This window comes from Abramis brama, assembly GCF_963993115.1.
Source record: "Abramis brama genome assembly, chromosome: 20".
Classification (NCBI taxonomy): Eukaryota; Metazoa; Chordata; class Actinopteri; order Cypriniformes; family Leuciscidae; genus Abramis; species Abramis brama.
The window spans coordinates 17977225-17990436 of NC_139982.1; the positions used below are offsets into that span (position 1 = coordinate 17977225).

The window sequence follows — 13212 nt, forward strand, 5'->3', positions numbered from 1 at the left end:
AGGGGACCTGCAAGCATTTTCAGTCGACGAATCGTGCCTAGAGTTCAGGCCGGGTGACAACCACGTTGTACTGAGACCCGGGCCTGGCTATGTGCCCAAGGTTCCTACGACTCCCTTTAGAGACCAGGTGATGAACCTGCAAGCGCTGCCCCTGGAGGAGGCAGACCCAGCCCTGGCTTTGCTCTGTCCCGTTCACGCTCTGCGTATGTACGTGGACAGAACTCAAAGCGTCAGGACCTCAGACCAGCTCTTTGTCTGTTACGGAGGCCAGCAGAAGGGAAAGGCTGTCTCCAAGCAAAGGATGGCTCACTGGATAGTGGATGCCATCGCCTTGGCTTTTCCAAGCTCAAGGCGTGCCCTGCCCGCTCAGGTTGCATGCTCACTCCACGAGAGGCGTTGCATCCTCCTGGGCGCTGGCACATGGCTCCTCAATAACAGATATCTGTAGAGCTGCGGGCTGGGTGACACCTAACACATTCGCTAGATACTATAGCCTACGTGTAGAGCCGGTCTCCCCCCGTGTTCTAAACGGGTAGAAGCACTGTGAGAACCGGCTCTGTCAGCTTGCTGCACCCTACTGTGCACCCTTATTGCTCCAGAGTCAAAACCTGTTGAGTCCTCCAACACCCTCTGCCCGGACATGGCGGAGTGTCCGGTGCCAGGCCTTATCCGCTGAATCCTTGAGAACAGGGTCTAGGCTGGGTCCCATATGTGTGACCCTACGGCGATCCCATATGTGTATATTCTCCACGGCTGCTCCTAAACGGAAGCCCGTGTCTTTCCCTTGGGCTTAGTCACCCACTATTCATATGCAGTACAACCCTCGGGTTAGTCCATATGTGTATACCCACATTACTCGTTGCTTCCACATTTTTCCACAAAAATGTTGCTTCCACAGCGTTCCCCTGCCTCAGATCGGGCATGCTTTACCAGTGTTATCCAATAATCTCACTGTATGGGTTATCACGGAACAACAGTGACAGATACACTCAGTGTAAGCCCTCTCCTATCGTCCTTCCAGGCAAGAGGGTGTAGAGGCTTACACAGGGCGCTGGATGGGGTGCAGCAGCTGTGGCCCTTTAGTAGGGATTCCTATTCGTCGGTCTCGACGTGGCGTCAACTGACCGACCGAAGAGGAACGTCTCGGTTACATATGGTAACCCTCGTTCCCTGAGGGAGGGAACGGAGACGCCACGTCCCGTCGCCACATCTGCTGCTGCCTGCCGGGGCGGCCAGCTTTTCAGGCTTGCCCCCCCAGCAAAAAACTGAAGTGCAATCACACCAGCTGCTCGTGATTGATTGCATGCCAATATGTATTGACTCGTTTTAGTTTTAGTAGATTGGCCTCTCTAGCGAGATTCCTATTCGTCGGTCTCGGTGTGGCGTCTCCGTTCCCTCCCTCAGGGAACGAGGGTTACCATATGTAACCGAGATGTTTTGTTTTGTGTGAAAACATGGCTGAAAGAAGTGAAAGGTTTTTACACCCGAGTGCTGAGGGAAATTATATGAATAAAGTAGTGTTTATAAGCGATGCGCTGCTTTGAGCAGGAAAACTGCTCTATTTCTGCTGTTCCATAACATTTTTTTTTTTACATTTAATGTGGATTTAATTAATTAATTAATTAATTAATTAATTAATTTGTTACATTTATATAGCGCTTTTTCTGAGACCTCAAAGCGCTTTACATAGAAGGGGGGAATCTCCTCAACCACCACCAATGTGCAGAATCCACCTGGATGATGCGACGGCAGCCATATTGCGCCAGAACGCCCACCACACACCAGCTTACTGGTGGAGAGAAGACAGTGATGAAGCCAATCAGTATATATGGGGATGATTAGGAGGCCATGATGGACAGAGGCCAAGGGGCAAATTTGGTCAGGATGCCGGGGTTACACCCCTACTCTTTTACGAAGGACATCCTGGGATTTTTAATGACCACAGAGAGTCAGGACCTCGGTTTAACGTCTCATCCGAAGGACGGTGCTCTTTTGGCAGTATAGTGTCCCCATCACTACACTGGGGCATTAGGACCCACACAGACCACAGGGTGAGCACCCCCTACTGGCCTCACTAACACCTCCTCCAGCAGCAACCTGGTGTTCTCAAGAGGTCTCCTATCTAGGTACTAACCAGGCTCAACCCTGCTTAGCTTCAGCGGGCAACCAGTCTTGGGCTACAGGGTGATATGGCTGCTGGCTATTTACATTTTCATTTAGGCTGTCTGAGCATACCAAATGTTTGTGCTGTTGTAAATTTAAACCAGTTGATGGAATAAAATCTAATGAGACATTAAGAATTTTGATTGTTAAAATAGGGGTCTCCTGGAAAAAAGTTTCGGAACCACTGATCTATGCCACTGACCTGAGCGGTTGATAGATTCTCAGAAAACCGACCAAACATAGCAGGTGTAATCTCTCTTGCTCCAGTGACTCATGAGACAAAGGAAAGAAAGCCCCCTGAGGAGCCACAGAAGGTACTTTTGGATTGTAGTCCGGTCTGGTGTGCAAAATAACTCTGACATCTCCTGGTGCAAAGTCTAAGAAGGATGAGCCTACTGAAAGAGGGAGGTCTCCTACTCTCTTGAGTGATGTTAATGCTAATAACAAAGCCACATTGATAGCATTTTTTCTGAGATTGACTCCAAGGGTTTAAATGGGGCTTCCGTTAAGGCTCCTAAAGGGGGTCGCACACCGGACGTGCAGCTCAGTGCTGCGCCGCGCCACGTCTAGGACAACTCTCACCTGAAAATCCGATAACATCAGCAATTTTCTGATTTCTGTAAATAAATATAAAACTAAATGTATATTGCAGCACAGGGTGAAGTTCGTATACATTAACTACGATTTGAGACACATAAATGTAAATTTAATATAAAACTATTTGGCGCTCTGTGGCGCGGCAGGATTTTGAACACGGTCCTGAGCCGTTGCTGGGCGCCGCGGACAGACGCCGCCGGTGTGTGTACTCCAGTGTTGCCAGATTGGAAATGTCAAAGTATCGTACCAGAAGCTCAAAATTATCGTATTTGGAAGAAAATTATCGTACACGAGTCAAACCTACACAATACAGCATAGAAATGACAGACAGTCAAGAAATCTCCAACGGGGGTGGGGTGGGTGGGATTGTGAGGCACACTAGCACACACACGCAAGGTCTCTCGCTCCCTCTCTCTATACGTTCTTATCCCGGTAGACGTAGAATCAACAGCTAGATCAATGAGAAACCCTATGATTACAACGACCATCATTTGAAGAGTCACACAGTTCTGAAATTATCGTACATTATAGAAGTTTTTCCATTATTGATCGTACATCGTACAGAGGTCAAAATTATCGTACATCTGGCAACACTCTCATAGAGAATAATGTGTTCGAATTTAAAAGACGTGGCGCTGCGCGTCCGGTGTGCGACCCCCTTAAGACCAATGCTTGGTCCCAAGGACAGTTAATTTGTTAATTTGGCACAAAAAAAAAAGGTTGTGATTTTCTTTTCTTTTTTTTTACAGTGTATGCAAAGACATTCTCAAGACTTACTGTTCAGCAAAACAGCCAATAAAGAGACAGAAATAATCTTTTTCTGAAATGGATTGAATATTCTTTACTAAGAAAATATAGGATCTCTAAATAAACTGTCACCTTCTAATCAACCCCCCCCCCCCCCCCCCCCCCCCAAAAAAAATGTTTGGTACCACTTTTTAGTAACCATCATTAATAACATTAACAAACATTACATTACAGACAGAGTTATATTACAATAACACAACAGTCTACATAGACGCTGGCATCAATATTCTGAAATTTCAGATAAATATGTACAGTATATAAGAATAAACATATCAAGAAATAACATAAAAAAGATGCTATCATGTATCGATTTAGCATTAGAGTTGTCTGTTGTTACCATCTTCCAGTCCAGTGGGTTTTTAGTGGTCGACCGATATATCAGCCAATATTTGGCGATTTTTAATGATCGCATCACCCGATAATTTTTTCTGTTTGGCTGATAGGTTGGAAGCAGGGTTTTTTTTTTTTTTTTTTTGACAGCCAAGACGTTAATTTTGAAAGCGCTGAGAACGCTAGCGCCTAAGAATCTGAGCTCCCATTTCCGTCTTATTAGTTTGCTGTCTGTTTAACAGTCCTGTCTAATAAAATTAATCTATTATTAATAATTGAAAGACAAACACTACACTTTCTCGTACTGTCAGCATACAGCAATACGCTTTTATATAATTTAAATGTAAGTATTTGAATCTAAAAAAACATTTTCATTTCATAAACCTTGCAAACTTTGGCAAATCCAGCTGTGAAATCTTGAGGTGTAAATTTATAGCCATTATAAAAACGTGTGAACTCTTATTATTTATATTTTTAACAATTTCTTTATTTGTGAAATATACTATAATGGGATTGCAAAAGCGAGAAGTTGCGATCTAAAGTATATATCGGTTTATTTAGCAATTCAAAATATTTCATGTTCATTTTCAAATTATTTATTTCTAATTTAGTAAACATTATTATAAAATACATATAAATTGAATTTGAACCATTAGCATGTGTTTTTACTATCTTTAAATTGAATAATGTGATATATATCGGCCATTGGCCAACCAGCAAAAATATCGGCAATGGCATCAGAGATTTAAAAAAAATAATATCAGTCGACCACTAGTTTTGACCACCGAAGTGTGCGTGTGAAGAATTAGTAGAATTTATTTAGTGACCATATTTTAGATTCTGTTGAGATGTGTATTCTCAGTAGCGTCCTCCTCATCCTGCTCCTCCTCCGTGTCTGGCTCGTGGATGAAACCGTAGCGACGATAGACAGATCCATCTCGGCTGGTGTAGACCACATCTGCCTCGTCTCCGCTGTCCTCTGGTTCTGGTACCCCATGGGGCATGGGCCGGGAACTGGCCTCCCCGCTCAGCCGTTCATAGCTCTGTCTCCAGCATAACCTTTTTTTGGCCCTTGCCTGTACCAGAGCAAACACAACTAGAGCTAGCACTACAGCTAGCAGCAGAGCAGCAGGTAAGGCTGCAGATGCGTGCTGTACCGCTTGGGACCTTAGAATAACTTCATCCTGAGTTTTACTCGGAACAGGTGCCTCAAGACACAATGCTGTAAAAAAGAAAAGAAAAAAAGAATAGCATTAAAGGAACTTTTTCACTGTAAAACCTGTAAAATGAATATTATACACATACATATGTTGATGAGCAAAAACATTATGACCAGTCACCTACTGTTGATCATCTTCAACAATTTGGCCTTTATCTTCAAGGTACGCAAACAACCAGTTCTTATTATAAATGTGTTGGATGCAGGAGAAAATGAGTAGGAATAAAGATCTGAGTGACTTTGACAAGGGCCAAATTGTTATGGAAAGGCGACTGAGTCAGAGTATCTCTGAAACTGTAAGGCTTGTGGGTTGATCCTGGTCAGCAGTGGTGAGTATGGGGTCAGTATGGGGCTGCGTAGCCGCAGACCAATCAGAGTGCCTGTGATGACCCCTGTCCACTGTCAATAGCGCCCACAATGGGCATGCAAAAGTCGGAACTGAACCTTGAAGCAGTGGAAGAAGGTCGTCTGGTCCGATGAGTCCCGTTTTCTTTTACATCAATATCTCCTGATATGAGGAGCAGATCCCGCTGAGGAGTGAGGTAGGCTGTTTTCTTTTCTCAAGTGTGGAATAACGTTATGGAATAACGTTAGTGTAGGCCTATGCAAACCGCAAAAAGATGAATCGCATTTCTATAATATGACTCGCCTTTCTGTGAGATGAATGAAGGGGACATATTTGTAAAGACTGTTTAGCCTAAATATAAATTGCGCGTCTGTGTGTGAAAGAATAAACTGCTTTGCTATAGCCTACTGAGATGAGTAAAAATCGACTGGAATATGTTGAAATAAAATGTATTTGTATAAGCAACGTATTAAACTGCAAATTAGCATTTATATGCCCTAATATTTCATAAAAACAACGTTACAGTCAGTCACTTGTTGACTAGATTTGGGTACAGTTTTTAGGCTACTGTAGAATATACTGCCACATCAAATAAGCTTTTGTTTAGCAATTTCTGCTCATATCTAACGTTATATATATATATATATATATATATATATATATATAAATATATATATATATATATATATATATATATATATATATATATATATATATATATATATTTGTCAAAAATAAAGTCATAGACTAAGATGTTAGATGTTCCAATGTTGGCTATATTCAAACTAATGAATACATATGATAAAATGTAGGCCTATAATCTTTTTTCTTTTTCTTTTTTACAAAGAAAGAGTACACTTGAAATATTGTTGAAATTGTAATTATTGTTGTAATTGTAACATTTTGAATAAAATAGCAAAACATATTTACAAGAGAGATGTAAGCAAAATCTTAAATGGTCAATATAAGTCTTCTTCTAAATACATCTTTTGTCCTTGCATTGTGGCTCAGTCAGTGTCACACCTGAGTGAATGGCTCATTAGGCAGAGTCATTATGCAGAGTGGGTGTAAACTACTCCTCCCCCTCGCATATTGGCTTTCCAAGCAAAACCTGTTTTACACCATTTAAATCAATGTATTTTTTTTTTGTGAACGATAAAGCAAGACTATTTTCACATAATTTTGAAGCTAGAACTCAAAGGGACAACATCCATTAGTCAAAAGTCTTGTGGACACATATTTAATATGTGTTTTGTGGTCTTAATTCAGCAACTTTCATTTTAATTTTTTCCAATAACCACGCATAAACATTATTCTCTTAAAAATACAAACATCTACATACAAGTTGCTCGCATATTATGGTAGCCCTGTTTGTGCTATATAGAGTGAATTTACACCTTTGCCATTAACATGTTTATAAATAACTGAAAAAAGCACAAATGTCAAGGCATGTCAGAACATCTCAAGGGCCCCAAAAACACCTTGGTCCCCAGAGGGTTAAACATGGTTGCATACCAGGTACACCCCTTCATGACAATGATGTTCCCTGATAGCAGTGACCTATCCAAGCAGAATAATGCACCTTGTCACACTACACACATTGTTAGGAATGGTTTGAGGAACATGATGAAGTTCAGGGTGTTGCCCTGGCCTCTTCCCCAGATCTCAATCCAATTGAGCAACTGTGGAATCTGCTGAACCAACAAGTTTGATCCACGGCGTCTCAACCTCGCAACCTACAGGACTTGAAGGATCTGCTACTAATGTCTTGGTGCCAGAGACCACAGGACACCTTCAGGGTTCTTGTAGAGGCCATGCATGAACAGCATATTAGACAAGTGGTCAGAATGTTTTGGCTCATCGATGTGTGTGTGTGTGTGTGTATATATATATATATATAACTAAAACATACGTTTTTTAGTGTTTTGTGACTGTTAATAGTTCATTTTTTTTCAATCAAACAACCACAACAATTTGACAGCTAGCAGAAACGAGTATTTTCAGTGAATTATGCCATGTTTTTCATCTGTTCCTCATATAAAGCTGTTGTATGGCTTGCAAGTCATATAGAAAATGGTACTGCAAGTAAAACAGGAAATGTATGACTCCCATTGTAAAAATGCATGGCATTGTGTGTATATGTGAATAACCCAATAACCCAAAAACTTGAGCAATACCTGAGCCTGTATCGCAGAGACAGCACGTCCTGTCTTTCTGCCCAGACTGGCAGCAGGGCAAACACTGACTGTCAGTGGCATGTAGGGCAAAACCCGAATGACAGGTGAGACAGCTCCTGGGCCCGGCACTGGAACAATGTCTACAGGACTCATCACAGGGTTCACAAACTCCCTAATGCCATTGAAAGAGATACATGTGGAATGAAATCTTTTGTTCTGTTTGAAAGTGTATTGTTGGATTATTAAAAAAAACGTACAATGAAAGCTTCATAGAAATGTGAAGCATATAATTTTCTAAAAAACATTAATTGTTCTGTTAAAATTTTTATTATTTGATCTGTAAAGCCATTTAAAAAATTACCCCTTTTTTGTTTCAGGGTTTATGATGGTGTATGCTGACAAAATTGGGATATAACCTTATACATGCCTTCACACTTAATTTGTGTTCATGTCTTGTGCCTACACTATTGAAACATTGAGTATTTTAATGTTTATGTAATGTTTACCTTACTGTAACCTAGATTTTGCTTAAAGAACCAGTTTTGATGATTTGTAAAGACATGGGAATGCAAGATCATTATCATTTATTATACAATTGATGTATTTTAGGACACATTGTTAATGGGAAACTCAATAAGTGCTTATTACAAATAAGGCATAATGACTATTCTGGGAATTTTGTAGTGCCTTTAGATTAAAAGATTCTTAAGAAACATACTTTCCAGTCACACATTTTAAAAAAAAAATAGTTTCGTCTTGGTAATGACGGTAAATAAATCTAAAGAGTAAATTCTGTTATAAAGAGTTTTATAGTTCAGCATTTACTTTATAGTCTTTAGACTTGTTTAAACTTTGTTAAATTGTGTAAACTTAACACTGCAAACTATGCTTCCATGTTTTAGTCACAGATATTGTTGTCTTGCACAATGAACATGACACTATTTAGCAGGCAAGAAGCTGTTATCTTTTAAAATGGCTATAGATTGTATTTCCTTCCTAATCAATGACAGATGAACATTTGTTAACTACAACAGCCACGCGATGATGGCTCACATTTAGATTTCACATTTTTCAAGAATTAGTAATGATAGTTTTCATCTTTCACATAAATAGCAGTAAATAATGAGGTACTTCTATAAATACTCTGACATAAGCACTTACACCCTGTGAGTAATATCGACTCTCCTCGCAGTGAGGGTAACACACGCCATCCTGCAGGACGCTGCCCCAGTCACACGTCACACATCCCTGAGGAGTGCTATCTGCAAACAACACAGAAACACGCAGGTGAGAAAGGGCGAGGCGCATACGGTTTCCTTCAAAGAGATGCTAATCTGAAGTTATTTTTGAAGTCAGAATTTCACTTCCTTATGGGAAAGTATGCAGGTAAAAATTTATTTTCATTGTAACCAACATTGTGCCATAAGTTCTGTTTATTGAGCTTAAATTGTGAACCCAAAATATTCCTTTTAGAGTGGGAGGTCATCAGTAAGTATGAGTAACTTATAACTACTAGATTTCAAATCTCTTTCTACTCAGGGAATCCTGTTCCAGCCTAACTTCCTTAGAGATGGACAGGAATGATAATAGATTTTTCCAGGAATTATTTACTTCCTTGGTGGTTAAGTCAACAGGTTTTATTTCATAGCGGTTTCTATAGCATGCATTTTAGCACATTAAAATCAATCAGCAAACTGAATATCTGTTTGCATTGACATTTTGAGATCAAACAAGGGCCACCATATAATGATTAGAATGAAGATTGTAGTAGATACTGGCATTACAGAATCTCATAAAATGTAAGAACAATGATAACAGAAGCACCTGTGCAGGACTTGCAGCTGGTGTGGCACTGTCTGCAGCTGTGCCCGCTCGCAAAAAAGCGCTGTGGACACTGATCCACACACTGTCTGGTGCCCTGCAGGTCCAACAAAGGAGGTGTGCACACCCTGCAGGCGTCCGGCCCTGGGCCCGTGCACTGCTCACAGGAACGGTCACACTTCTCACAGCGCTCCTCTGAGCTGTAGTACCTGAGGACGGGACATCAAGACATGCATCTCTTGTTATTATATGCAGACAATGAAGAGAAAGCAGGCAGTTATTGTATTGTATTGTATTGTATTGAATTTCCAATTTGAGCACCACAGCTCAACATATCTGTAGCCACGCCACTAGGGCACGGCTCTCTGGTAGCTGCACGCACAAACCTTGCCGATAACAATTTGACCCTTGTCAAAGTCATTCTTTACCTAAAGTCAGTCTTTAACTACTTTAAGTTATGAAAAGTTTTAGGAGCAATCAGTTTAATCTAACTCTGGTACTTTCTTAGCTCTTAATTAGCAGTGGATTGTTGTGTGTGTGTGTGTGTGTGTGTGTGTGTAAGATGATCTCACCCTGTGGGACAGTGGCTAACACAGAGATGAGAGAGGAGATGAAGGTAGCCTGGTGCACAGCTCAGACAGTCTCTGGGAGACGCCCCGGTGCAGGTGGCACACACATGATCACAGGGCATACAGAAACCCAGATCCACCCCGTCGGCCTCCTCATGGGCACTGTAAGTTCCCACAGGACACTTGCTCACGCACGAACCATCTGGAACACAAACACAGTCTATTTAAACCAGTAACTTTAAGTAGAACTTGTACATTAAAACACCACTTTGCTGTTTCTACTGCACTTTAGATCCAAGAGAGGGATTAAAAGCCTGATGAACACTTTAATTCAGTATTACTAATTATAAACATAAGAAAGAAAAAAAATATATTTTTCAAGTGCCCCAATTATGCTATTTTAAAGGTTCCTAATTTTGTTTTGGTCTCCTACAAAAAGGTTTACATGCATCCAAGGTCAAAAACCACTTTAATTTCCTCATACATTGCAGCATCACCTAAATTTCTCAATGAGTCTGAAACTATTTGTTCGAAGATTCAGCCTCTCTGAACTCCTCCTTTCCACGAGCCTACTCCACTCTGGTCAGATGGCCCAGTCTGTTGTGATTGGTCTATAGCAGGGGTCGGCAAGTAACTTTGGCCGCGGGCCAATATTTTTTTTAGCCAGTAGATGGCGGGCCAGCTACACGGGAGCAGGCCTATGGACAGTGGCGTAACTTTGTTTTAAAAAGTGGGTGGGGTGGGGGTTGCTACAATGCTAAATCAGATATATGTACAATAACATTACGATGTCCAGCAATCGATTTAAATAGTAGGCTGTTGTTTAATAAGATGTAGCTTAATAAAGGCTGTTTTGTCAGTGCCGAGAATTTTCGTGTGAATAAATATATAGATCCGCCTGTTTGTCCAACGAGTATTTTATTGGACCAGTGGTAGAATTTTCGCCCAGCGTGTCAGAGGTTCTGAGTTCGAATCCGCACTCGTATAGTTTTTTTTTCTCGTATAGGTTTTTTTTTCCTCATCAAAACCGATTATGTTCATCAGTGGTTGTATATCAAGCAGGGACATGTTTGTGTGCATTTTTGTTTTGTGATTTCACCAGAACGAATAGAGCCCCAGACAGCAAGCCAACATTGAATAAACATTGTTTTTCCATCTGAATCATCATTATGGTCGATATTGAAATTTCAATGTAAAATAAATGTTGAATCACCATTACCATATCGATGAAAACCTGATGTTATTGATGGCAACAATATTGGAACAACATTGATAGTTATCTTTATGATTGATTAAGCATTGATATTTGGTTTACCGGGCGATCGCTGAATGTGTTGAAAAGTCATTGATTTATAGTTGACCGGGAAACGACGCATTGTTGAAAAGTCATCGACATATTTTGACCGGGAAATATGATTGAAAATGCATCGATATATAGTTGACCGGGAAATGTGATTGAAAATCTATCGATTTTTGGTTGACCGAGAGATCAACACCAACATACTGCACCGGACACAGCTCAATTTCTGGACCCTTGGCACAAGCGTACAGGTAAGCGTGCTTATAATGTTCGATATGAATGAATTGTACCTAATCAAATACTGTTAGGCTGATCGTTAACATGATGGTTAGTGTAGTAGGCTAACCGACACAGTGCTGGTCACTGAAATAGATTTTTGTTTTACCATGTGTCAAAATCTGCCAAACGTACTTTGTGGTTCTCTTCTAGTTAAGTTCGCAAAACCTCCGAGTCCAGTCTATTTTTGTGATAGCTCAAAATACATATCTGTACATTGCTAGTGTCGTGAAATCTATTAACACAGCACCGCCACGAAATGCCGATTAGACCATCTCGTCGTAATACATACAAATTATTAATAAATCCTCGAGCAGGGCTGCGATATGCTTGCGATACAGTTTTGTAACTCAATTGTGTTTGTTTTCAGAAATGATAACAGTCGTTTTATACTAGTGCTTATGCGATATCACGATTTTTGATGATCTTCTCCAAGGTCTGCTTTTGAGGAAAACATTTAATTGGCGTTCTGTTCTGACATGCACCTTTTCTGAGCGCGGGGAAGCGCGCGCGCACTGTCAGCGCCTGACAACCAGGCCCGGCATCAAGGGGGGGCTTAGCCCCACATACTTCATATAGAAACAATTAAAATGCCTCGTTAATTTTAAAGACATAGCCTATTTATTATTATTAGCCTGTTTTTGCCTGAGATTTGCGGTGAGATTTACGCATGTGCTCGGGCGTATGCTATATTCCTGCATGCACCCAGTATGTAAGCAGATATTAATATAAATGTGCAATTAGTCGACCGGAAAAATCTTTTGTCTGGTAACTCTAATCAATACATTTACTATTTACTTAGTTATAAGTATCCAGTTATTTAGCCTATTGAATTTGTTCCCAGTGTTTAAATATGTGTTCTGTTTAACTTAAATGCTAATTTTTTGCATTGTGATTTTATTTTCTGTTTTAGATGCTCTAATGGGGACAGCCGCCGTCACCCACAGGCTGTGCAAAAGTGGCTGCGCTATGCGCCAGACCGGGAGGACATTGAAGTGTAAATAAAGAGTACAAACAATTAAATAAAAAGGCTAATATAAAATTAATTTGTTTTAGTGTGGTGTGTTCAGTGTTTTATACGAGATTTCAAATGTTCTATTACAACTGGCTCTAGATAAAGCAGGCTATTTAAATTATGGCATTACATTTAAAATTAACATTTAAAAACGATTGAAATTCCATTGAAATCACGTTGATCCTGACCAAAGAAGAGCGCTTTGGAATCTCCATTACGCGTCATAGGCATCATACCTGGGCTGCGTTTCCCAATAACGTTTTCTCTTAGCGCGCTACGATGACTCTTAAGCTTAAGGTATAACTTAACTAAAGGTTAGCTACCACTAAAGGTATACCATTGCTAGGCGTCTTCAGGGCTATCATCCACTCGCGAGGCAGTGGCGCTGAGAGGCAGAGGCGCTGGCGCCCTCCAAGCAACGGCGCTGGTCGTGCTATAGCATCCTGGGGTGGCAGAGACAAAGATGTGCTAGGTGATGTGGATATCAGGGCTGCGTTTCCCAAAAGCATCGTAAGCCTAAGTTGATCGTAAAAACGATCGTACGACTGATCTTAATATTACGGTCTGTTTCCCAAAAGCATCGTAGCTTAAG

General features: G+C 40.7%; 1 protein-coding gene across 1 annotated transcript in view; it reads right to left on the reverse strand.

Annotated features, from left to right (window-relative positions):
* Window positions 1–3580: 3580 nt before the first annotated feature.
* Window positions 3581–13212, reverse strand: part of LOC311070887 (uncharacterized protein) — a 38096-nt gene continuing 28464 nt past the window's right edge. The window contains exons 12-16 of the mRNA XM_084094993.1: window positions 10033–10231; window positions 9464–9669; window positions 8801–8901; window positions 7640–7811; window positions 3581–5119 (exon numbers count right to left, since the gene is read on the reverse strand). Coding sequence (XP_083951119.1) covers window positions 4731–5119; window positions 7640–7811; window positions 8801–8901; window positions 9464–9669; window positions 10033–10231 — 1067 coding nt within the window. The 3' untranslated portion in view covers window positions 3581–4730. The remainder of the gene's footprint in view (window positions 5120–7639; window positions 7812–8800; window positions 8902–9463; window positions 9670–10032; window positions 10232–13212) is intronic.